Source organism: Cydia splendana, chromosome 9, assembly GCF_910591565.1.
Source record: "Cydia splendana chromosome 9, ilCydSple1.2, whole genome shotgun sequence".
NCBI classification, from domain to species: domain Eukaryota; kingdom Metazoa; phylum Arthropoda; class Insecta; order Lepidoptera; family Tortricidae; genus Cydia; species Cydia splendana.
Genome location: NC_085968.1, coordinates 1,879,851 through 1,904,930, shown reverse-complemented (window position 1 = coordinate 1,904,930; position 25,080 = coordinate 1,879,851). Strand labels below are relative to the sequence as shown.

At 38.7% G+C, this 25,080-nt stretch overlaps 2 protein-coding genes across 2 annotated transcripts in view; one reads left to right on the top strand and one right to left on the bottom strand.

Annotated features, from left to right (window-relative positions):
• The window catches only part of LOC134793368 (cardioacceleratory peptide receptor-like), a 182,374-nt gene that overhangs the window by 92,711 nt on the left and 64,583 nt on the right, over positions 1–25,080 (bottom strand). The gene's annotated exons all lie outside the window — the stretch shown is intronic.
• LOC134793866 (uncharacterized) lies at positions 18,159–24,724 on the top strand. The gene is made up of 2 exons (XM_063765579.1): positions 18,159–22,146; positions 24,521–24,724. Exons 1-2 carry the CDS (start codon positions 18,241–18,243, stop codon positions 24,722–24,724), a joined length of 4,110 nt encoding a protein of 1,369 aa, XP_063621649.1. The 5' UTR covers positions 18,159–18,240.

Genomic DNA, 25,080 nt, shown 5'->3' with positions numbered 1-25,080 from the left:
AAGGGAGGACGATTGTGAAGTGAGGTGATTGGAGATTGAACTGTAACGGAATATTGTGATCAGGAAATATATTGCTGTTATGGAAGAAGGAATTTTTATTACACTAACTTATTTACAGAGGTCTTTTCAAAACTACGAAATCAGATAAAGAGTTTTTAGACAAGCTCCGTCCTCACAAAACATTGTTTTCAAGTAAAACTTCACCACTTTTACACTAATGAGACTTGTTTAAAGTAAATCTGTAACATTTGGGATGCAAAGTAGCGTGAGAACCAGTGTGGGATACCGATACGTGATATACATGATAATGCGAGTAAGAGTAATGAGCGAGATTTACATAAGTTGTCTTAAGAGGAAAGTGGAAATGAGACCGTACTCCGATTTAAGAATTTTAGGTGGACATCAGTATATCAGTCAGCGCCTTGACCCCGCTCCTAAAAGTAAGTGCGATCTGGCCCCAATTTCACATCGGTGACAGGTGCGACAATTGTAAAATCACTGTTGCTGACGTCACAGACATCCATAGGCTAGGGTTACCACTTACCATCGGGCGGGCCGTATTCTTGTTTGCCACCATCATTCTATTATTTAAAAAAACTTTATTATATCGGAAAAAAAAACAGATATTTCTCTTGCGAAGTTTCTGACAATTGTCAAGATTTAGAAGAATTGTAGGTAATTCTTGACAGGCAATGAGTTATATGTCGGAATTTCGTGACAATTGTCGTGTTTCTTGTGACAATTGGCATAAACTTAGCAAGAGAAATATCTGTTTTTTCCGATATAATAAAGTTTTTTTTAATAATACAATGATGGTTGCAAACAGGAATACGGCCCGCCCGATGGTAAGCGGTAACCGTAGCCCATGGATGCCTGTAACGTCAGCAACAGTGATGTTTTACAATTGTCGCACCTGTCACCGTGGTGAAATTGGGGCCAGGACATCCGCAGCTTAGGCGAATAATCTTGTGTAAAAATCTCAAAAAATGATATTTCGTACTCGTTTGTTTCCTCCTCTAATACTAAACTAATTGTAATGAAATTTTGAAATCTGAATGATGTTGAAATATCCTGGGATAGATTGTTTTGCTATTTGCACTAATTTTTATTAGATTAGAAACATTACCAAAGCCCCTCTTTGCGGCTTAGTTCATTGGGCAGCTATAAGCAAGATTTCAACTAGAAAATTTCCGCGAGAGTTAGATATATTGAAATAAGTGAAAGTTTGTAAGTAATATTTAGATTGTTTGATCAATGGCGCGTAAAAGACTAATCATAGTTGCATGAGTCTCTTTCCTTCGAATTTTGAACTCAAGCTGCAGTTGCAGTCCGAATAAATGCAGCTACAGTTGACATTTGAATGTCACCTTAATATTTGGGCACTGAAATCCAGTTCGAGACGAATATTTTTATATACTACGATATCTTTGTTACGGGTAAATAGATTCAAAGTCAACTTTCAACTAAAGAAAAAAACCTCTAGAGACAAAAACTAAATTATTAATACATTTCGGTTTGCCCACAGGACCCGTTAGACCCATATAGCTAAAAGATCTTTATTGTCGCTCATCCAGAATGTATCCGTCTTAATTTAGTATTCTGAGGCAAGTGCTTCAGCAGGGTATGGTGATAGAGGCAGACTGTCCGACTGACAGCGATCAGCGGGGAACGAGTACAGACGCACCAAGAAAAATCTGCAGCGGATTTGATAGCTCACGCAGTGTAAACTAGTGTTATTTATACGTCATAATTTCATAGAAGTTTGACGTTTAAAATGACACTTGCACTGCGTGGGCTATCAAAATCACTGCAGACTTTTCACGGTCTGACTCTAGCGAATATAATGCCCAAAGACTTGCTTTTGGGACAATTTAATTTAAAGTTATACACAAGTTTTTATTTTATTTTTTGTTATTAAATTTCTACTCACAGAATCACAAGCTTTTTCGATCCTAAAAGGAAAAAGAAAGTTTCTCTGTATTTTATATGTTGTTATATTTTTTCATAGATTTTGTATGACAGTTCGATAGTTGGACATACTCAACATCGGAGGAGCCACTTATGCGTTGCAGACCCTTGAGAATCCTGAATACCCTCTGAAAAACCCCATATCGTAACGCAAAGGTTCTCAGGAGGTAACTTATTCCACATACTGCACGTTCTGGGAAGAAACGAGCAAGATGCTTGCTTATTCTTGGTATGCAATGTGTCTTTATAAGTCGAAAAAAGTGCTGCAAGAAGTCGAGAAATATGCAAAGACAAATTAAGATCCTGACAAATTGAGAAGTTCAAGAATTTGAAGTTGGTTAATTCGATCTCTCGCCGCTCTTTCGCCAACAGTCGGGCGGCTCCTAAAAACACCCCGATCTCTAAATGATAAGAGGGTCCCTAGTTGAAGGAAGTGGTCGCTCGTGCTCTCGAAAATAAAACCAGGACCTTATTTTTACCGACTACTTGCGTTAAGGCCGAAAGGAAGATGATTTAGAGTCTGCGTATTTATGTAAGTAGGTTGGTTACTTATATACTTCCGCGCTGGTGGCCAAGCGGTAAGAGCGTGTGACTTTCAATCCGGAGGTCGCAGGTTCAAACCCCGGCTCGTACCAATGAGTTTTTCGGAACTTATGTACGAAATATCATTTGATATTTACCAGTCGCTTTTCGGTGAAGGAAAACATCGTGAGGAAACCGGACTAATCCCAATAAGGCCTAGTTTACCCCCTGGGTTCGAAGGTCAGATGGCAGTCGCTTTCGTAAAAACTGGTACCTACGTCAATTCTTGGGTTTAGTTGCCACGCGGACCCCAGGCTCCCATGAGCCGTGGCAAAAAGGAAGGTTACTTATAACATACTTCCGAAGGAATTTAATTCCAAAAACGTTTAAATTCAAAAAGCGTCGAGATTATAGAGAGATACCAAATCTAAAAAATTCGATGCATATTTGAATTTGGTATTGGAATAAAAAGTACAGTCTGCAATAATAGTGCGTACCGTAAATAAAAATTACTAAAAAATCTTTTTTGATTCTCAATTTGTATTCAAGCCTATGTTTTATCTACTTTTAATAGCAGTATAAATCTTCTTGCACAAGACTAGTTAGGCTAATCAAAACCACGAGGTGCATACTAATACCACCCGCTAAAGGCATTGATTTATTCTACTGTATCTTTAGAAACGTCTCAAGTACTCTCATCACCAATGCTTTAAAATTCTTACCTATTCCAGATTGATTTCTGAAATTTAAACTTTACTTCAAGACAATAAGAATGATTTTTCAAAAGCGTAGTTGAAGTAGATAAGAGTTTGTTATAGCTATTAATTGGTAAGGAGAGTTCTAATTGGGCTGTTGTAGTATTCGACTTTGGGATCCATTAGTTTGTATTAGCAATGGTAATTTTGCGTTGAAGCGTTCCATAATGATGTTGAATTGAGAACGTTATTATTAGAAAAGGATGGTAGGAGGATTCGGAATATTATACTATCGATAGTGTTTTGTTTCTTTATTTTAAAAGGGGGGCGTAAAGCCTGGAAATAGGCTATTCTACATTTTTTTTTTTATATTATATTTATGAATGTTCGTAAAGCTATGATAGCCATTTTTCTATTACTTGAAAATAATATCGCTATTTGCAACGAATTTTAAACAATTTTAAAATTTAAAAGATAAATGTTCGCGCAACAGAGGCAACCGCCATACAAGTATGCTATTACGACGTCACAAGTTTGTGTCAGTCGAGTCGCTTAGTTTGCGTGTTGCTGACACGGTGAAATGTGCCGCGCGCGCCGCTGCACGCCCGCGCGCCCCCCGCGCGTGCGACCGCCCCCTGTCACCTCGACGTCACGTCAGCGTGCATATGCTGACGTCGCCGGTCAGCCTGTCGCAGCTAACCGGGTCATCGCACCTACTAAGGGGTATGAAACACGGGCTCCGATTAAGGAGAAGTCCTCCCGCACCGATGTGGATAAGGAGGGATTCACACTGGTGGAAAGGAAACGCAAGGCGCGCAGGGCGCCTCGTAAGACTCTGTGTGGCACTGCGGAGCCGGTTAATTCTGGCCTACGAGTTGCGACACCTAGTAAGGCGCTCTACGTGTCTCGCCTACATTACTCCGCCGGGGCCGACGAGGTGGTGGAGTACGTCCGCCGGAAGACTGGCTACACGCTGAGGGTGCACCAGCTACAGTCGCGTCACTATGTGCACTTCAGTTCATTTGTGGTGCGCGTGCCGCGGCCGTTGCAGGACACCATCGCAAGCGCAGACTTCTGGCCGAAGGGTGTGGTGTTTCGGCGGTTCCGGGGCAAGCTGCCGAATCCTACGCCGAGTCAGACGACGCTACGGAGCCACGCTGTTACGTCGTCGCCCAAATCCAATGTTTAATTTGTATATAATTTTTGTGTCTATTGTTATCTTTGTCTCCTTGTTTTTTTAATTTGTAGTTTCACAGTGCCTTGGTTTTACTGTAATGCTGTGTTACTTATTTGATCAATAAATAAAATAAAATAAAATAAATTATAATTTTGAAAAAAAAAATGTTCCAATAAAATAGTATTCAATTCGTATTTCTTATGGTAACTAATTAATTGATTATACAAAAATAAGTGTGGCTCTGTGAGGTGTAGACCTCGTGAACCATAAATAAACCTACCACCATTTTGAATAATTTCCAAATGCTATACGAATAAAATCTCATAATTATCCTGGCCTACAAAAGACAATTCACGAAAATCGGTTGAGAAAAGTGATATGCGGAGCGTAAGGAGAGCAGCCAGCGAGACATACCATACAAAAGCATATGGCCAAGCTGAAACAGAGACGCTTTCCTCGCGACTCGCGCTCGCTGAATCAAAAATAATTGATGTGCTTAATGACAACCCTAATAGCTATTGAAGTATTAAGTAATTGAAACATAGTTAATTCCCAAGTGTGAAACTAGTTATAAAACTGAAACTGAACACTATTATAAATTGATTGTCCAAAACTTTAAAATAAGCTTCAACAGCTTTGGACTCAGTTTAACGATTCATTAAACTCTGTTGTCACTTTTTGAAAGAATTTAAAAACTTTTTAATATTCTGATGACTAATGGACGTCTTATTTGTTTTCAATATTACGGAGAAGTATAATTTTGTACAGTTAGGTACAGATGTACCTAGTGCATAATTGTTTTCCATCGTATTTTCTCGGAAACATTCGTATTTGTCATGCTACTTCAGTCAACCTCAGTACTTTTGTACCGAGACTGGCTGAAATAATAATAATCATCATCATCATCATATCAGCCAGAGGACGTCCACTGCTGGACATAGGCCTCCCCCAAAGAGTGCCACAATGACCGGTCTTGCGCCACCCGCATCCAGCGGACTCCTGCGACGTTAACCAGGTCGTCAGTCCACCTTGTGGGGGGTCTACCCACGCTGCGCCTTCCAGTACGTGGTCGCCACTCGAGAACCTTTCCGCCCCAACGGCCATCGGTTCTACGGGCAATGTACGGGGACAGAAATAATAGCAAGAAAAATTCGTACGTTTTCGTGAAAATACGATGGAAAAATATTTACGCACTACATCTGTACCTACATAGACAGTTGAACGATTTCGTTAATCCTTCAGTTTTGGTTGGTATTTAAAAAGCTTTGAGTCCCCTTGAACCAACTGCGAGAAAGGTTAGCCAGTCTATGTATGTGTGTCTTTTCGTACCTATGTCCTATGTGCCACCTTAGGTAACATTGAAATCACTGCACGCATTTGAAAAATTCCATACTGTAAGCTCTCGAGAAATATTCGAGATATTCTCTAATCTATGCTGCTGATGTTGACTCATTAGGATATTATTCAGGTATTTATGAATAACAATGTGTTTATTCATGCACAATAGTTGCTGTTCATCAATATAATCACTGAAACGAATGAATCAAAATCATTCAAATGGGATATACTAATTTAGCGTTTACGCCAATTAAGCTCGACAGTTAAGGCAAAAAGAATAGATAGTATAGAGGGGTCCTGTCATTGTAAATTTTGTAGTCACTGTAAATTTACTGCCATCTATGGACACGCGACTAAAACTCAAAATGAAAACGTATAAAGTTATCAAAAAATGTATATATATGGATAAATAATTTTATTATTTTTATATCATTTTAATCCATGTTCATTCACTGATATCTATTTGTTAAAATTGTTAAATATGAAACGGTGTCGTCACGCCATCTAGCCGAGGATAGGCTAAAGCTGTGTGCGCCATCTATTCGAGAATGACTTTTACTTGAATTCCGAGGCACGTTTTTTCCTTAGACTCTATTCGTCTTATACGAAGTTACATATGTCTTTGCGCCAATTAAGCTCGACAGTTAAGGTAAGGGATTTGATTTGTATAGGCTGTTCAACTAATTGCTATACACTACTGTCAGGGGTGCGAAACTCCTGACTTCGGTCAAACTCGGCTCCGCTCGGCTCAGCATTGCTCCGAGCAATTATTAGGGTTGGCACCACTTTACTTCCTTTTGCGTGCACGACCACAGATAAGATAATCACTTGATTTTTGACAACCCTAAATAGCTGAAAGGGATAGTGCCATATATTAGAAAGGGACGGCATGATTCGACCCTGAAACGCTGTCAAACTTCGGTTTTGTAGGAAGTTTCCTTTCTGTACGGTAGTACTATTAATTATTCTGTGCTACTGTTAATAGGAAATTTGGTTACTCGACTATGGCGAAGACAAAAGGAAGGGTTATGGCAGCATCATCACTATAAACTGAAATGGACAAGTCCTACAATGTTAAAATGTTTTTTTACAATATTCAAGTATTATTTATTGGTCTAAATAATAAGTTAATTACCGTAAACCGGGGTTACTTTGATTTGCGGGTCGACTTTGATAACGACTTCCCTCCGCTACTAAAGTGCTTGTTTTGACGAGTTGGAAAATACCTTCGCAGTTATTTTTTCTTTATTGGCAACACTGATAGTTGCTTCACCGCCCAGTTACCGGACGCGAGTGTAATATTATTATTTCGTCTTGAAAAAAAATATTAATGGCGGGTACGCATTTCTTCCTGGTTTTATTGCTTGAAAAAACTTAAACTGTATTTGTGTCAATAATTAAATACATGTAATTTTATAGTGTCTTAGGTTAATCAGTGTTTATTCGTGAGTTTATAAAAAAATACCTGTATTCAACAACCTACACATGAGCACATAGCCGGGGAATCCATGGGTCGGGGTGTCTTTGATCACTTATACGTGGTGAAATTGATCAAAATATTAAAGTAACACCATGAATTATTTTGGCAACTTATGATTTTTTTATGTATCTTTTTCAATAATAAATAGGTATCGTTTGAGTCAGTGGAAGAGGTAGAGGTTGTAGAATTATAAGTTTGTATGTAAATGTTGATCTCCGGAACTGCTTATCTCATTTTAAGCATTATTTTACCCGTTTCTATTGTATGGAATTAACTTTCTGGGAGGAAATTGGCTATATTTAATCCTGCGTCTTTGCTTTAGGTGTTTTATTATACGTGCGTAAGGCCACCAGCCCACCACCACCAGGGTATTAATTAATTCTACTATTATTAAATATGCATTTTTTTATATAAAAACAATGCCAGAGATTACAAAAAAATATCGGGTAACGAGACTACAAAAAATACCAAGAAGAACAACTCAATGATGCACTCGCACACATAGTGGCGGGCACAAAATCTATTTGTGCCGCATCGAAAGCATACAATTTTTTTTATACAACTTTACACAATAAGTATAAAGGCAACATATCAAAAACCTAGGTGCACAGACCAAATTTACTGAAACCGTAAAGCTTGCAATTCAAAAATCAGTTGCTAAGTGAGATAATAAGTTATAATCCTACGTTATTTATAGTAGATAAATATAATAAGCGCTTAAAGTTATTAATTTGTATCATTTGGTATGTTATCAAAGTAACCCCACACCTTAAAAATATAAATAACTTAAAAAGTACTTAACCGATTTTTATTTTTTTATTTTTTATGGGCTTTTTAGCGGGTCTACTTTAGATTGTCAGCAAAAAAAATAGTGGTTTCAAAGTAACCCCATTCTCAATATAACTTTGATCGCGTTGTTTTTATTTATTTCCGGAAAAAATATAAGTCCTAATTTTTTTTTATTTGGCAGGCGGAAAGAAGAGAAAAAACCGATTATTATATTTTTATTTCATATTTTTACGTATATTAGGAAAGTCAAAAAATGGTGCCAAACTCTAAAATTGATCAAAGTAACCCCGGTTTACGGTACCTATAGGTACAAAAATATACTCAGACTACCTAAGACTGGTAGAAAAGGCGGCATTCGCTTAAGGGGCCCACTGATTAACAGTCCGCCGGACGGTATCGGTCTGTCAGTTGTTCGGAACTGTCAATATTTTGTTCTGACTTACAGGCCGATAAAATCAACAATTATGCTAATCTACATTTTAAATACCAAATTTAATATAAAATTATACGGTACTTTCAAAACGTGTGTAGCGGAAATTAAATATGCGGTTTATAAGCTCCGCAGGGAATGTGAAATATTAGTTCCTACAAGATTAAATTTTGCCAGGAAACTCGGCTAAACGGGGGATGAATGGCACTGTATCGAGCCTTAGGGCCCGATTCGGATTTTGAAATAGACATCTAGACATCACCAAGATACGATAACGATATGTTTAAAATCTAGCCTGTCAAATTTGACATTTGCGCGATTCTGGAGATACTGTTGAACGATTTCCACAGGATATGACTTAGAGATCCAATTCACATCTAATAGATATCTTACTCTATCTAACGTAAAAGTGACATTGGTTGCCCGAATTGCGCTGCAAAAGGGAATTAGTTGATATCTAAACTATATCTTGATATCTCGTGAATATCTTGAAGTTCGAATACGGCAGTTAGACGACGTGCCCCAACTTTGCCGCTAAACTGCGTATATTTTTACCCCCTTATTCATAAACTCGCTACAAACCTCAATTAGCTATCTGTCATTTTGACTAATGTATTTGTAAGAAAGGGATAAAGCATAATTTAACTAAATCATCATTAATAAATAACCACTAACATTAAGCTAATTTATAAACTGAAATAAATGTCATATACTAAGAAAAAGTGACCAAGGCCTCTAGTGCCCCAGGCTGGCAGGCTGGGGCACTGGAGGCCTTGGTCACTTTTTCTTAGTATATGACATTTATTTCAGTTTATAATTTATATAGCAGTGTTTCTACTCGAATTTAAACTGTTGTGAGACATACTAACATTGAATAATTTTACAGTTTTAAACAAGTTAGTCTAAACCGTAAAATTATTCAGTGTTTCTGTTTCTACTTGATAAAAACAAATTAAAATATTTTTCTGAAATAATTTAATTTGTTCAAATACTTTAGTATTAAGCTAATTTAACGGTTTCACTCACGTGATTTTAGTCACTCGCGCAACATGTTTCGGAGAGCCTAGGTTTCCATTTTAGGCACTAAAGCAGGCCACTAACGAGCCTTCCAAATGGATGCCGTTACAATGGATTCATCCAAATGGACGGCATCCTAATATTAAACATTGTACGTTTTTGACATTCACGGACCGATTTTGGATTGCAGCCACGCTATTTGGACCGTTGGAAGGCTCGTCAGTGGCCACCTTAACAGTGCATGAGTGAGTAGCGGTAGCGGTCACGGGAGCGGGGAATAGCAGCACTACCACCAGTTTTGACACTGACATATTCACTCACGTCTAAGTAACTTACTTTCTATGCATCTCGCTCGTACTCGCATATTAGTGCAAGCGAGATGTATAGAAAGTAAATTACGTAGACGCGAGCTAATATGTCAATGTCAAAACTGTTGGTAGGTAGTGCTACTGCTTAAAGTTAGTTAGTATGTCTCACGATAGATTAAATTCAAAACATTTATATTTAATTTACACTTTGCATAATTAATTTTAGAAATAATTAATTGAGAGCTTTACAGGGTGTCCCTAGCCATTGGACAAAGCCGAAATGTACATATGCATTAGGGTATTTAGAACCAGTATACAAAGTATCATAACAATCGGTGTAGCGGTTACGAAGAAATTAACAAATTACGATTTTTTTACTTTGGAGCAACCTGTATGTGTTAGTTTAGGAGCTCCTGAGGTAATAAATAGTATGAAACCTTCTTCGACCGTTTTGATTATCTTTTTTATTTATGACATTAATAAGATTCTGACTTTTGACAAATGTCATCATTGCCGCACATTTTCAAACAAATTGTCAAAAGCACTGCCAATGATTAATACAGTATGTTTCTTTTTGTTGTCGATTATTGGAAATAACTTTTATTTGATAATTTATCTTTTTATCTTTTGTTCTAATTAAAAAAAAATACCGTTAGAGCATGAGAAGTAACCCCACGTGGGATTTCAGGGTTTGTCCAATGGCTAAGGTCACCCTGTATAATGTCCTACCTATTTCGTAAAACGTGAATATTGTCACAGTCCCCTAGTGTAAATTTCATTAGATATAGACAGTCAAGCAAATCTTGTCAGTAGAAAAAGGCGCGAAATTCAAATTTTCTATGGGACGATATACTTTCACGCCTACATTTTTCAAATTTGCCGCCTTTTTCTACTGACAAGATCTGCTTGACCCAGTATAGCGTGGCGTGCGCTCGGCAAAATCCTATACAAAGAAACTGGCCAAATGCGAGTCGGACTGGCGTTCCAAGGATTACCGTACATTACCCAATTTTTAACAATGTATTTTTATATGACAAACGCGAGTGAATTGCCTTTAAAAAACTCGTAGGGGTCGGATCATAAACTAAGTAATTAGTCCGACTCACGCTTGACTGCATATTTCTAATAGGTTTTCCTGTCATCTATAGGTAAAGAACTATTTTGCTTATTTTGTTCAAAATTTAAGACCCAGTAGTTTCGGGGATCAAGGAGGGAATGGTCATTTTTTGGCTATTTTCTTAAATAACTTCTAAACCATTTATTTTTTAATTACAAAAAAAAATTTGATTCTCAAAATGAGCTCTTTCATTTAATATGTAACACGATATAGTTTGAAAACCTTTATTTTTTAGCTTTCTCATTTAGCAAAGTGTGGGCCCGATTCGGATTTTGAAATAGACATCTTTTAGACATCACTAAGATACGATAACGATATGTTTAAGGTCTAACCTGTCAAATTTGACATTTGCGCGATTCTGGAGATACTGTAGAACGATTTCCACAGGATATGACTTAGAGATCCAATTCACATCTAATAGATATCTTACTCTATCTAACGTAAAAGTGACATTGGTTGCCCGAATTGCGCTGCAAAAGAGAACTAGTTGATATCTAAACTATAACGTATCTAGAATGGATCTAGTAAGTGTCGTCTCTTGTGAATATCTTAAGTTCGAATACGGCAGCGTGTTCATTGAAGCCTGAAACTAACTTCCCTAGGTTTATACGATCGTATCAAAATTACACACTGTATTCAAATGTAGATAGTGATGTTTTTGTGTGATTGATCACTGAATGTGAATCACCCTGTATATTCAATATTTTAACCACCCAATGAATGCCATAGTTACAGCTCTATAACAGTAAAAGCCGGTTTACCGCTTGGTTCACAATAATGAACTCGTTAATTCCGTTTAGTATTCCCTAACACCTCATACGTTGATCATTCAGTAGTGCTGGCATTCGAGTCTAGTGAGTCTATATAGTACTCGTTTCAGACTTGAGAGACTCGCAGGCCTATTCGGATTTCGAGATAATCACAAGATAGAAATAGAAATAGAAATAGAAATACATTTATTTATGACAAACAAACACAGATGACAAAAACATGTTGACAAATATACAATGTATAACATTTAGTGAAAAATGCCATAAAAGGGTCACAACTCAGCATGTTGCTGGCAAAGCCAGCGCTGTTCTTCCGTTGTAACCCAGGCTTACGCCGTTCGACGACGAGGCGGTTATGCTATAATTTACTAAACTAATTAAAAACTAGAACTATACCTAAAACATAAAATTGAAACTCAAGATCTTGAGACGATTTAGAGATCAACTAGATCTACATTAGATATCGACTAGATGTGACTTGGATATCTAAGTCATAACTTGTCGAAATCGTTCAAGAGGACCTCCAGAATCGCGGAAACGTCAAATTTGACATATCTATCTTACAAATATCTTTAAATTATCCGTATCGTAACTTGTTGAAGTCTAGTAGAAATCTAATTCATTTACCGAATCGAGCCGTCGGAGCTTAAAATTCTTGAATCGTGTTTCGAGTAGGTAATCCATCATTTTTTTGCATTTAGTTACATTAAGGATAATTCACGTTAGACCGGGCCTTGTCAGGGCGGAAGCTTCCGGCGCTTACTTTTCTATGACATGACAGGCGATCACGTGATGCTTCCCATAGAAAACGATGCGCCGGAAGCTCCGGCCCGGACACGGCCCGGTCTAACGTGAGTCATCCTTTACATTACATTATATAACTCGTGCCCGATCGCTAAATTTTCCATTATCAAAATGGAAGTTTCCTTTGTTTCCCGTGAAATTTTCCTGAAATTTCCGGAAACTTTTCTAACTTTCCGCAACTTGCAATGTACTATTATATAATAGCCCAATCGCCTTATCTTCTATCAACAGCTAAAATTTAAAGTGCTTTAATTGTGTGATAACTGATAAGGACCAAAAGTGATGCCTATTCGATTGATAGGCGTATAATTTAATTTAATTTCATATTTCATAACAACTTAGGAAAAAAAACAAAGGGTTGCACTCCGGGAGTGCCGGCAGAAGTGAAAACTCAATGACATTGTAACAGTTTTTCGATCAGGTCACGTGTCCGTCTTACGTCTTACGAATCTTACGGTCACGTGACCGGTCGCGAGTTTAACATTTTTTCCCCATCACAAAAAGTGCACAGCGCCGCGCCGCTAAAGAAGTTTTCACTTCATAAATATATGAATAATACGATTGTCAAATACTCGAGTCTTTAGCTTTTACCATAGTCTAATAAAACATGGTCTTCCATTCCCAGAGTGACACGGGGCTACGTCACAACAACATGGCCGCTATATATAGTGCTATCGCATATTATCATATAGCGCTGTCGCATGATGACGTAAGCCCGTGTCAGTTAGGTGACCTAGAAAAGACGGGAATGGAGTACCAGGCGGAGTATATTATTATACCATGGCTTTTACCAACACTAAGTAGGTATTATTCCGAGTTCCCGCTGTTAAGCTGTTAAGCCGAACTCGAACATCTAACGACGGGACCGGGCCCGTATAGAAACAATAAATGGTTAACTATCAATAATGCCTCGGCCTTTCTCGTTCCCTTGCCATTATTTTTTCATTCCCTTGTCATTCATTTTATTCCTCTGACGTTCTTTTTTCATTCCTCTTGTTTATTTGGTCATTTCCTGACAGCTAAAATTCAAAGTGCTGCTTTTAAGCAGGCCACTGACGAGCCTTCCAAATGGATGCCGTTACAATGAATTCATCCAAATGGACGGCATCCTAATATTAAACATTGTACGTTTTTGACATTCACGGACCGATTTTGGATTGCAGCCACGCTATATGGACTGTTGGAAGGCTCGTCAAAGTCAAAAACTTTATTCATGTAGGCCTCACTCAGGCCTCGTCAGTGACCACCTTAAATTTATTAAATTTATAATGCTTTTAAAATCATTTTTATTATAAAAACTTTAATTTAATATAGATACAAACTGATTATGTAAAACACACAACAACACACAAACGGGGGCTGCGCCTGACGCAAAGGTGCCCATCACGCTCGCTGCGTTTCCGCGTTGCGTTGCTTTTAATGAATACAATGCACTTAGTTTCAAATAGATTCTCGAGTTAATACATATTTGAACATACGTATTAAATACACAACGACGGCGTTGATTTTAAAGATTTGTCATAATTTCCTAAGCTTATCTCCATCAAAACTGTCACGATAAAATTACTTTTAGCAAACAAAAATATGAATACCGTTAATATTCGTCATAAGCTATTTAAGACAGGCTATCTTAATAAACCAGTAATAAATAAATATAAAATAAATAAATAAATATTATAGGACATTATTTGATGTCCTATAATATTTATTGAATATAACACAAGTCCCACAGTAAGCTCAAAAAGGCTTGTGTTGTGGGTACTTAGACAACGATATATATAATATATTTATATTATACACATATTTATAAATACTTAAATACATATAAAACACCCATGACTGAGGAACAAATATCTGTGTCATCACACAAATAAATGCCCTTACCGGGATTCGAACCCGGGACCATCGGCTTCACAGGCAGGGTCACTACCCACTAGGCCAGACCGGTCGTCATATATCTTCTGATGCGACATTATTTATTTATTTATTTATTTGAAAACATAATATACAGCATTACAGTCGAGACCAAATGACTGTACACATTATAGTTTGTTAAAGTGCCGTAAACGCTTTAACGTATCGCAGTTAAACATTTTTCGGTGCAAATACCGAAAAATGAGCCTTCTAGTAAAACTTCATTTCAGATAACATTGGACTCTAGAAGATTTGAGAATCAGAGATTCTAAACCTATTTTTAATATTCTATAATATTTATTTATTTGTTAATCTAACTTTCGACGTCCTCTGATGAAATGTTTATTCGAACAAAATACATAAGTTTATTTCATAATTAAAATAACACATAAACTAAACATAAAACTAATTAAAAACTAAACTTAAATATAAATATAAACTAAATAAGTATAAAATAAATTGCCTACTGAAGCCCGTCCCGGGCTGCCCCCGACGAAAAGGTGCCCATCACGCTCGCTGCGTTGCCGCGTTGGATTGCGATGGACAACCTTTGCATCAGGAAAACCCCGGAGCGGGGGTCAAGGCCCCTTTCAAGCAGGCGACGACCCAGCTCCCGGAGGTAGGGATTACCCTCAGCGCACCAGCAGCCTGAGGTCTCGACAGCGAGGAAGACGAATAAGTACCCGCTTAGCGCCGAGTATTTATTTAAGTATATCTACTTTGGATTAAGAGCCCATCAACGTGCACACTAGCGCCACTGCTAAATATTCGTGATTATTTAAATTTAACGACAGGTATTTAAAAAAGGGGGCCGCTACGGACTGTATTCTGTATTTAAGTACCTTTTGAATACCTACATCAAACTAGTTTTTATGTTAGTTTTTATGGTGCACGTTGATGGGCTCTTAACCCTTTAACCGCCAGAGTCTGATATATAAGACATTACATATCCAGCTCATTTCGCCACAGTCTGATAAATAAGACAAGAATCTGATTTGGTTTTTACAGCATATTTATAACTCCCGTAACTATGCCAATCTTACTCTGCGTGGTACAATTACTGTCGGTGGCGACACGAGCACGCTCGATTCAAAATTGCTGGCGGTTAAAAGGTTAATCAGGTTAAAATAGCTTTTGTTTTGAATTCTGCAATCATGGTTTTAGTAGGATTAGTAGGTAAACCGTACGCTTATTTGCCAAAGACGCGCCAAACAAAGCAATTTTATTGTTAAACCATCTAATCTTCATGTCATGACCTTTTCCCCTTTCTTTAAGTAAAAACAAACAGCAATATCATTAAACTAACATCTTGAGCCCCATGGACGTGATATCGCGTGCGAAATGCCAATCAAAATTCAATTCTAAATCTAAACCGTAAGATCGTTTGTTGACTGACAAATTTAGACTATTTGGGTAGCGACTCCAGGGGTTGACAGATTTAAACGATCAAATTACACGAAACGAGCATTCACTCAGAATAATTGTTTTCAATTAAAACGAACCGTTTCCGCGCACTTCTCGGTTATGTCCAAATTGTGTTTGGCTTAGCCCAGTCAGGTCCGAACGCAGATAAATTAGGCAATTTGCAAACAGCACTTGGCTGTAAATAACTTAGCTTATACAGGGTTTACACGAGGTTAGTAACTGTTTTGTCTCACCATTGATATAGAATTGTGGAATCAACCCCCCCCCCCCCCCCCCCCCTACCCTTCTCAACCCTTCCCCCACACCTCTTCTTTTCTGTATTCTTTGTATTGTTTTCTGCAAAGACGTGTGCAATAAAGAGTATATTATATCTAAGGACTGGCCTTACGGGCAATATGAATGGGGCCAGTACAGCGGTGTGACACCGCTACAACGCGAGTGGTTCATGACTTCACATCACGCGCGCGAGTGGTCGCAACTAGTTGCGTTAGACTGCATCACGATTGGCTCGAATTCATGAGTAACACCGCTGAACTAGTACCATTTTTAGTGCCCGTAAGGCCCGTCCTTAGATATTATACGTCAATGAAGATCAAGTAATATTCGACGAACTCTTTTTCTGTTTCAAAAGTGAAAAAAACCGACCAAGTGCGAGTCGGACTTGCGCACGAAGGGTTCCGTACCATTACGAAAAAAACGACAAAAAATCACGTTTGTTGTGTGGGAGCCCCACTTAAATATTTATTTTATTCTATTTTTAGTATTTATTATTACAGCGGCAACAGAAATACATCATCTGTGAAAATTTCAACTGTCTAGCTATCACGGTTCATGAGATACAGCCTGGTGACAGACAGGCGGACAGAGGAGCCCTAGTAATAGGGTCCCGTTTTACTCTTCAGGTACGGAACCCTAAAAAATTAAATCAATAGTCAATGAAACAAAACAACGCCAAATGTATATTAATTACTCAATAGTCTATGAATCGTTTTCGGCGAAATGACAGTCAATGAAAAGTTTGTCGACACAAAACAAGGGGTTGCCGCTATGTTCGTGTAAACAGCTCTTGTTGTCGAGAATGCGGGAAACTTAATATCAGCTAGTTTTCGCTGGAACTGAAACTATTGTAAACGTGTAAACTTGTGTAAACAAACAACAACGGCAAATAACGGTAGTACGCGTAAGTATTGGCTAGATAATTAAAAGGCAATTCCGGGGAAAGTTGTCAAACTAAATTATTAAGTTTTAAGTGTTACACACCACTGATACACTTTGTCGGATTTCGTGATTCTGAATAGAAACTTTGTTTGTATGGGAAGGTGAAATTCGGCCGAGTTTGCTGCGAACAAGTGTGGGTGGCCTTCACCATGGGCCTGTAAACAGATTGATTAGTATTTCTTGGAAGTTCATACATTAGCCACTAAAGTAATAAATAAATAGAGAATACCTGCCTGCCTGGGCCCGCCTTTTGTACTGTTAGGTCATCTTTTGTGCAATAAAAGTTAAATAAATAAATAAAAGGAAGTAGGTAACCAGTATTGAAGCTAAATCACGACACCTTATAAAGCAAAGTCCCCCGCCGCGTCTGTCTGTTTGTTTGTTTGTATGTTCGCGATAAACTCAAAACCTACTGGACGGATTTTCATGCGGTTTCCATCTTACTATAGAGTGATTCTTGAAGAAGGTTTAGGTATATAATTTGTTAACCCTTGCGTAGCTGGGACGGGTCGCTAGTAAAGTGTATAAAAATATCATGAATTTTCCAAGTAAAAAAGCAAATATGTCTAAGTTTCCGTAAAATTGCAAAGAACTCGCAAGAAACTTGTTTAAAATCCCTCAGTCGATCCTTACTGTTTGTGTCAAATTTACGTAATAACGTTTCTTTAATTTTATTATTCCTTAACATTCATATTTTTTTTGTATTATTCTTGAGAAGCATCTGTTTAAAATGAGGAAAAATTCTTGTGTCTCGTGGGAACGGAGAAACGTCAAAAATGTATCACAATATTTTTGTTTCAATTATTCAGGTTCAGGAGCGATGTTTATGAATTAAATAGGAATATACCTACCTGTTATTTCGAATAAAAGAAAATTTTGAGGATAACAGGTAAAATTGGCCAAGCGCATGTGTTAACGCGCACACAAATACCTATCATCATACCTAGTGACAGCATTATACATGCATTTCTTATTTAGTCGCATTACAAAAATCATAGCAACAGGACGTGTTTTAATTTCCCACTCAATAATGAACCTTATTGCATTCAACATATGGTCCAAACGATCCGGATAAGGAAAAAGTGCATCGAGCGCCCGCCGTCGGACACCTGGCCGCGAGAACAAAGGAATGTGATAAACAAGCCGATAGAAACAAGTTAAAACGATACGACTTCAATGCAATTTAGTTTCGACTTAAATAATTTACTTCAAAACATTGTGTTTACTTGTGTTTTTACGTGAATAAGTGAAGATTGAAGTTACGAAAAATGGCTACGGCGGATCAATTGATGACTGTTTTGCAAGATACGGCAAGTTTACTTCAGAAAACACAAGTGAATTTAAAGAAATGCCCTAAGGCACGATTAACAAGAGGTTATGTTGAGGCGAGATTAAATTGCTTACAACAGTACTGGGCGACGTTCAAACAAACACATCAAGAACTTATAAAGGTTATGCCACGCGAACAACGAGCTGTCACGCAATATTTTATTAACGAAGAATACTTTATTTACGAAGATTTATACCTGAACATTGAAGGCGATCTTAAGGACTTATTGAACAACAACACAAAACAAATCAACCACAATATAAGTAACTCGGATAACCAAGTGGGAAAATTACCTCGAATTCAACTTCCAAGTTTTACTGGTGGTTATGAACAATGGCCCACTTTTAAAGATTTGTTTTTGTCTATTGTGCATAACAATGCGTCGCTTAGTAATGTACAAAAATTGCATTATTTGAAGACCAGTGTATCCGGCGAGGCAGAGGCGATTTTAAAGCACGTTCAAATTACCGAGAGTAATTATACACAAGCGTGGGACATTCTTCAAAAACGGTATGGAAACAAAAAGTTAATAGTGAATTCTATATTGAAGCGGTTATTTATGCAAAAGAAATTAAATACTCAGTCGGCCACTCAACTGAAATCATTATTGGATACTACAACTGAATGCTTAAATAGTTTACAAAATTTGAACATGGCCACCGATTCCTGGGATCCTTTAATCATTTTTCTGGTAGTGCAGAAATTGGACCCGGAGTCACATAAGGATTGGGAGGAGTACGCTCACAAGGACGATTCTGAGGAATTACCCAAGTGGACAGACTTCGTCAAATTTCTGGAAGCTAAATTCCGAACGCTCGAGCTCATCACCGCTGCTTCATCAACTCCGCGCGAAAGAACAGTAAACAAAGAACGCACGTTCCACGCTACAGAATCACACACAGAGAAGAGTTGTGTCATGTGTAAAGGTAATCACACACTCGCTCATTGCAAAGACTTTACAAAGATGCTACCCACTGAGAGATGTGAATATACAAAAAACAATAGGCTGTGTTATAATTGTCTAGCGCCAGGACATGCGGTTTTCAAGTGTCGATTGCCCATGTCATGTCGTATATGTCGCAAGCGCCATCATTCACTCGTCCATGTCTCCAAGAGCCCGGAAACAGCAGAACAAGATAGCAAGACTCAACCGACGCTCTCCAAGGTCAACGAGACTGAACCAGAAATTCAAGCTACCGTGGCAATTGCATCTCATCACACAGCTAGACATAGTGATGGCTTATTAGCAACTGCAATCGTAAACGTTAAGAGCGGGCAAGGTCACACCATTGCACTGAGAGCTCTCATCGACCCATGCTCACAGGCATCTTTCATCAGTGAGAAAGCGGCCCAATTACTTAAACTTAAAAGAGAGTCAACAAGAGCAAGCATAACTGGATTGGGGCCTATAAAGGCGAACGCAAATCAAGTGGTTCAATTACAGGTTTCGTCGCAATATCAAACGTCGTATTCCATACAGCTTCGAGCCTATGTGATTTCTAAGCAATTGACCACTCAAATGCCCATGAAAACTATGAATACAAGCCACTGGTCTCACATACAAAATCTACACCTGGCTGACCCAAGTTATAATACACCAGGTCCAGTAGATCTTCTCCTTGGAGTGAAAGTATATGCACAGATTATCCAAGAAAATACACCAATAATTAAGGGTCCACCGGGTACACCATGTGCTCAGAAAACATACTTTGGCTGGATCTTGTTTGGAGATAATGGAGAGACGGATACAAGTATACAAGAAAAATCTTTCATTACGATGCATCATCAAGTCGATGTTGATGATTTATTGAAGACTATATGGGAGGTAGAACCAGATACAAAGAGAACATTAACTGAAGAAGAACAAACATGTGAAAGAATTTACGAAAGTACCTACAAAAGAAATGAAGAAGGAAGATACATCGTCAAATTACCTTTAAAAACAGAAGTACCACGAGCATGTGAAGGAAATACACGAGAAATAGCACAGAACAGATTAATACAACTAGAGAGAAGATTTCTAAAAATGCCAAAGCTCAAAGAAGAATATGTAAAGGTGATTGACGATTACATCGAACAGAAGCACATGGAAAAGGTACCAACCGAAGAAATACATACAAAGAAGAGTGTATACTTAGCCCACCATGCAATTATTCGAGAAGAGAAGGAAACTACAAAAACGCGCGTCGTGTATGACGCGTCGTGTAAGGGTACCAATGGTTTCTCATTAAACGACGACCTTCTGGTTGGGCCAGTGTTACAAGAAGATTTGCGAAGTTTGATAATGAGATGGCGAATGCACGCTATATGCTTCGTCTCAGACATTCACAAGATGTATCGGATGGTGCTGACAACCAAAGAAGATTCCGACTATCAGAGAATTTTATGGAGAAGTAGCAGCGACAAGGAAATAGAAGATTACCGTCTCCTTACAGTAACTTTTGGAACAGCTTCAGCTCCATATCTGGCAGTTAAAACTTTGCGACAGCTGGCTATAGATGAAGGAGACAAGTTTCCTGTTGCAGCAAAGATGATCACAGAAGACTTCTACGTCGACGACCTGATGTCGGGATGTGACACCACCGAACAAGCCATAGAAGCCAGCAACCAATTGCAAGAAGTTATGCGAAAGGGTGGATTTCAGCTAAAAAAATGGTCATCCAATAGTGTTGAATTTATGCGAAGTTTGAAGCCCGAAGATAGATCAGCTAACGCGCATCTTGATTTAAATATGGACGGCACGATTAAGGCACTTGGTGTTCAATGGAACATGGGAACAGACCAATTCGAGTACAACCTCAACCTTCCAGAAGTAAACAATCACATCAGCAAACGAACAATTTTGTCTGATATCCAGAAACTGTTTGACCCTCTGGGCTGGATCTCACCATGTGTCCTGATGGCTAAAATACTGATACAGAAGTTGTGGCTAGCAAAGGTGAATTGGGACGAGGAACTTAGTCAACCCTTAAAAGATGAATGGCTTCAATTAAGAGCAGACTTGAGACATGTCAATGAGATCCGTATTGATAGATGGCTTGACACTTTGAGCACTGAAGGAGCAAATATTCAGATACACGGGTTCAGTGATGCCTCTATCTCCGCATACGGGGCAGCCGTTTACATTAGAGTAGAAAGGGCGGATGGTACAGTTAAAACAAGGTTGATTGCTTCGAGAACAAGAGTCTCTCCCGTGAAGACTGTCTCATTACCCAGATTGGAACTGTGTGGAGCTGTCGTGTTGGCAAAATTGTTAAGACAAGTCAGCCGTGCTATGAGAATACCAGCTTCACAAATATTCGCATGGACAGATTCTTCCATTGTAATTTCATGGATTTTCGGCGAACCACAAAGATGGAAAACGTTTGTGGCAAACAGAGTTGTGGAAATAACAAACAATGTTAGTCAAAACCAATGGCATCATGTCACTTCACAGGATAACCCCGCCGACATCGCTTCCAGAGGAATGTACTTGTCCGACTTGAAGGCTTCTAAGCTATGGTGGGAAGGGCCAGAATGGCTATCTAGAAAAGAAATAGAATACAGAAGACCAAATGTCATTTCCACTGACATAGAAAGCAAGAATGTGATACAGACAAATTTAAACGTGCATGGAAGCGAGAAGGAGAGTAATTTGACAGACCAATTTAAAGAATTTGATAATTTACAAGAATTAATAAAAACAATCACATATTGCCGCAAATTTCTGAACATGAAAAAACTGAAAATAGACAATTTAAATCTAACTACTCACGACTTGGAACGCACACTGCAAATATGTGTAAGAATTGTACAAAAAGAAGAGTTTGGAGAAGAAATAGACAGAATAATGACAAACAAACAAGTACACAAACGGAGCTCTATAAAATCTTTAAATCCCTATTTGGAAGAAGGTCTACTGAGAGTGGGGGGAAGGCTTAGACTTGCAAACATAAACAACGAAGAAAAGCATCCCTTAATATTGGGTAACAGAAATAACTTAATTCCTCTCATAATAGCTGACGCACACTTGAAGACCTTGCACGGTGGAATAACACTCACGATGAGTTATTTACGTTCCAAATTTTGGATTATAAAGGCAAAGAACATGGTAAGGGCTCACGTCAATAAATGCCTTGTATGCGTCAGACAAAACGCTGCTCCTAAACCACAGCTGATGGGAGACCTGCCAAGAGAACGAGTTACGCCTGCTAGACCGTTTTTACATAGTGGCGTCGACTTTGCAGGACCTTTCACTACCCTAATGTCTAAGGGTAGAGGAGCAAAGACCACTAAGACGTATGTAGCTATATTTATATGCTTATCAGTCAAATGCATACATCTAGAACTAGTCAGTGACCTGACTTCTGAAGCTTTTATAGCTGCCTTCAATAGATTTGTGGCCAGGAGAGGGAAATGCAACCATTTGTGGAGCGACCAAGGAAGAAACTTAGTTGGCGCCAATAAGGAATTGATTAATGCATGGAAAGAGGCACAACTAGATTTCGCTGGTGAAATTTCCGATTCCTTGGCTAGAGACGGTACGCAATGGCACTTCATCCCCGCCTATAGTCCGAATTTTGGTGGTTTGTGGGAGGCTGGTGTAAAATCCCTGAAACATCACATAAAAAGAATCATCACCTCTCACCTTACCTTCGAAGAATTTAACACGATCCTTTGCGAAATTGAGGCATGCTTAAATTCAAGGCCGTTATGTCCAATTGATAACGACGATACAGACAGCATAGAACCCCTTACACCCGGGCACTTTCTGATCGGCGAAGCACCCATAAACGTCCCATCGCCCGACTTGAAAGATGTTAGAATGAGCTCACTATCACGATGGCAGCATACACAGAAATTGGTTAGAGATCTTTGGTGTAGATGGCAGCAAGAGTACCTGTCACGTTTGCAACAGCGACCAAAGTGGTTGAAAAGAGTAGAAGAGTTCAAAGAGGGACAGATTGTTCTCATTAAAACCGACAATCTTCCACCTGGAAAATGGGCTCTCGGCCGAATAGTCGCTAAACATCCAGGTCCAGATCATATTACGCGAGTGTATAGTGTTAAAAGTGGTGATAGTGTGGTGAAAAGACCTGTTACAAAACTATGCTTATTACCAATAGAGATTAATGATTAATGTACCTATCAATCTATTTTGCATGCTTTTAATTTCTTAAAATGTATAATTGTTTTTTTTAAAGGACTTAGTAGTCCTTTGGCCGGCGGTATGTTAACGCGCACACAAATACCTATCATCATACCTAGTGACAGCATTATACATGCATTTCTTATTTAGTCGCATTACAAAAATCATAGCAACAGGACGTGTTTTAATTTCCCACTCAATAATGAACCTTATTGCATTCAACAGCATGTAAGACCGAGCTCGATGAAGATTGAGTAAAATGAATGGGATGAAAGCTTCTTATTGTTAAAATAAAACGCGTGTAGACAAAGAAAGTATTTTCGTCGACGTTCCTTACTTATATTTCCTAAAATTTCATAAATCCAAATCCAAATTATTATTCTATAAATACAGGAATATTTCGGAGGAAAATTTATTTTTATTTTATACTACGTCAGTAGCCTATGAACGCCTGCAACTACAGAGGTGTTATATTATTATGCGCGTTGCCGACCCTAACTTTCAGCTTTCCGCACCCTCGTTGAGTTTAATTAAAACGTTTATAAGTATACACTCGGCGTCAAAAAAATCGCACCTCGGCAAAAATTAGTTTCAAGCAAATATAGCTCTTATCCAGTGCATTGTACTCTGTCAATATTGGTATCATTTGAAAGCGCAATTAATGCACTTTAAAAAAATAAATCGTCATTGTCCGTAAAAACAACCATCACCGAATATCGACGTTTTGTTTAAAAAAGGGCCGAGATCCAATTTTAATCGGTCCGTTGTTGTGCAATCCTGGACGGGTATAAAATGGAGGGTAAAGGTTATTTATTTGTCATGCGCTCTCCAGAGGTTACTGAGGTCACTAATGAACCGTTACATGGACATGGATACCAGGCCAGAAGAAGCAGCTCAAGAGGTGGCACTGCTGCAAACAGGACTATGGCAGTATGAAGTTGCTGAAAATTTTAACATAAGCGGTTTCCGAGTGCGTCGAGTCTTGCTGGAGTTCCAGCTGACTGGTGGTTACATCAGGAGGCCTGGATCTGGAAGACAACACTGCTTTTCCGCTAGAGACAATCAGTAAATTGTATAAAACTCTTTGCAGAACCGTTTCTCCGAGGCTGTTGAGCTGCAGCAGCAGCAGCAGCTTCAAGCAGCTGGAAGAACAGCAGTAAGCATCTCTACGATCGGAAGAAAGCTGGAAGAGAAGAGGATGTTGCCCCGTAGCACTGCTATAGGCCCCCAATCGAAGCCAGAGCATCGAATAGCCAGGAGGCAATTTTGCCGACTGCACGAAGAGGACGTTTAAACAATAGAGGAATGTCCTCTGTTCCGACGAGACGAGGGTGTACCTTTACATCAACGACAGGTGCAGGGGGGTGTATAGGAGGCAGGGAGAGCAATTCACGCAAGCCTGCACTGAAGAAACCGTCTGCTAAGGGGACGGATCTCGCATGTTCTGGGGCGGCATTTCGATCGACGAGTAAACTGATCTCCTGTGCATTTCCCGCACTGAAGGTGGTCACAGCCAGGGATCACTGACTGCTCGGCGTTACATAACGAAGATCTTGGAGGAGCAAGAGGTCCCTTATGATGGTTTAGTTGGACCCAACTTCCAGTTTATGCATGACAACGCCCGCTGCCACACTGCGTTGTTTTTGTGAG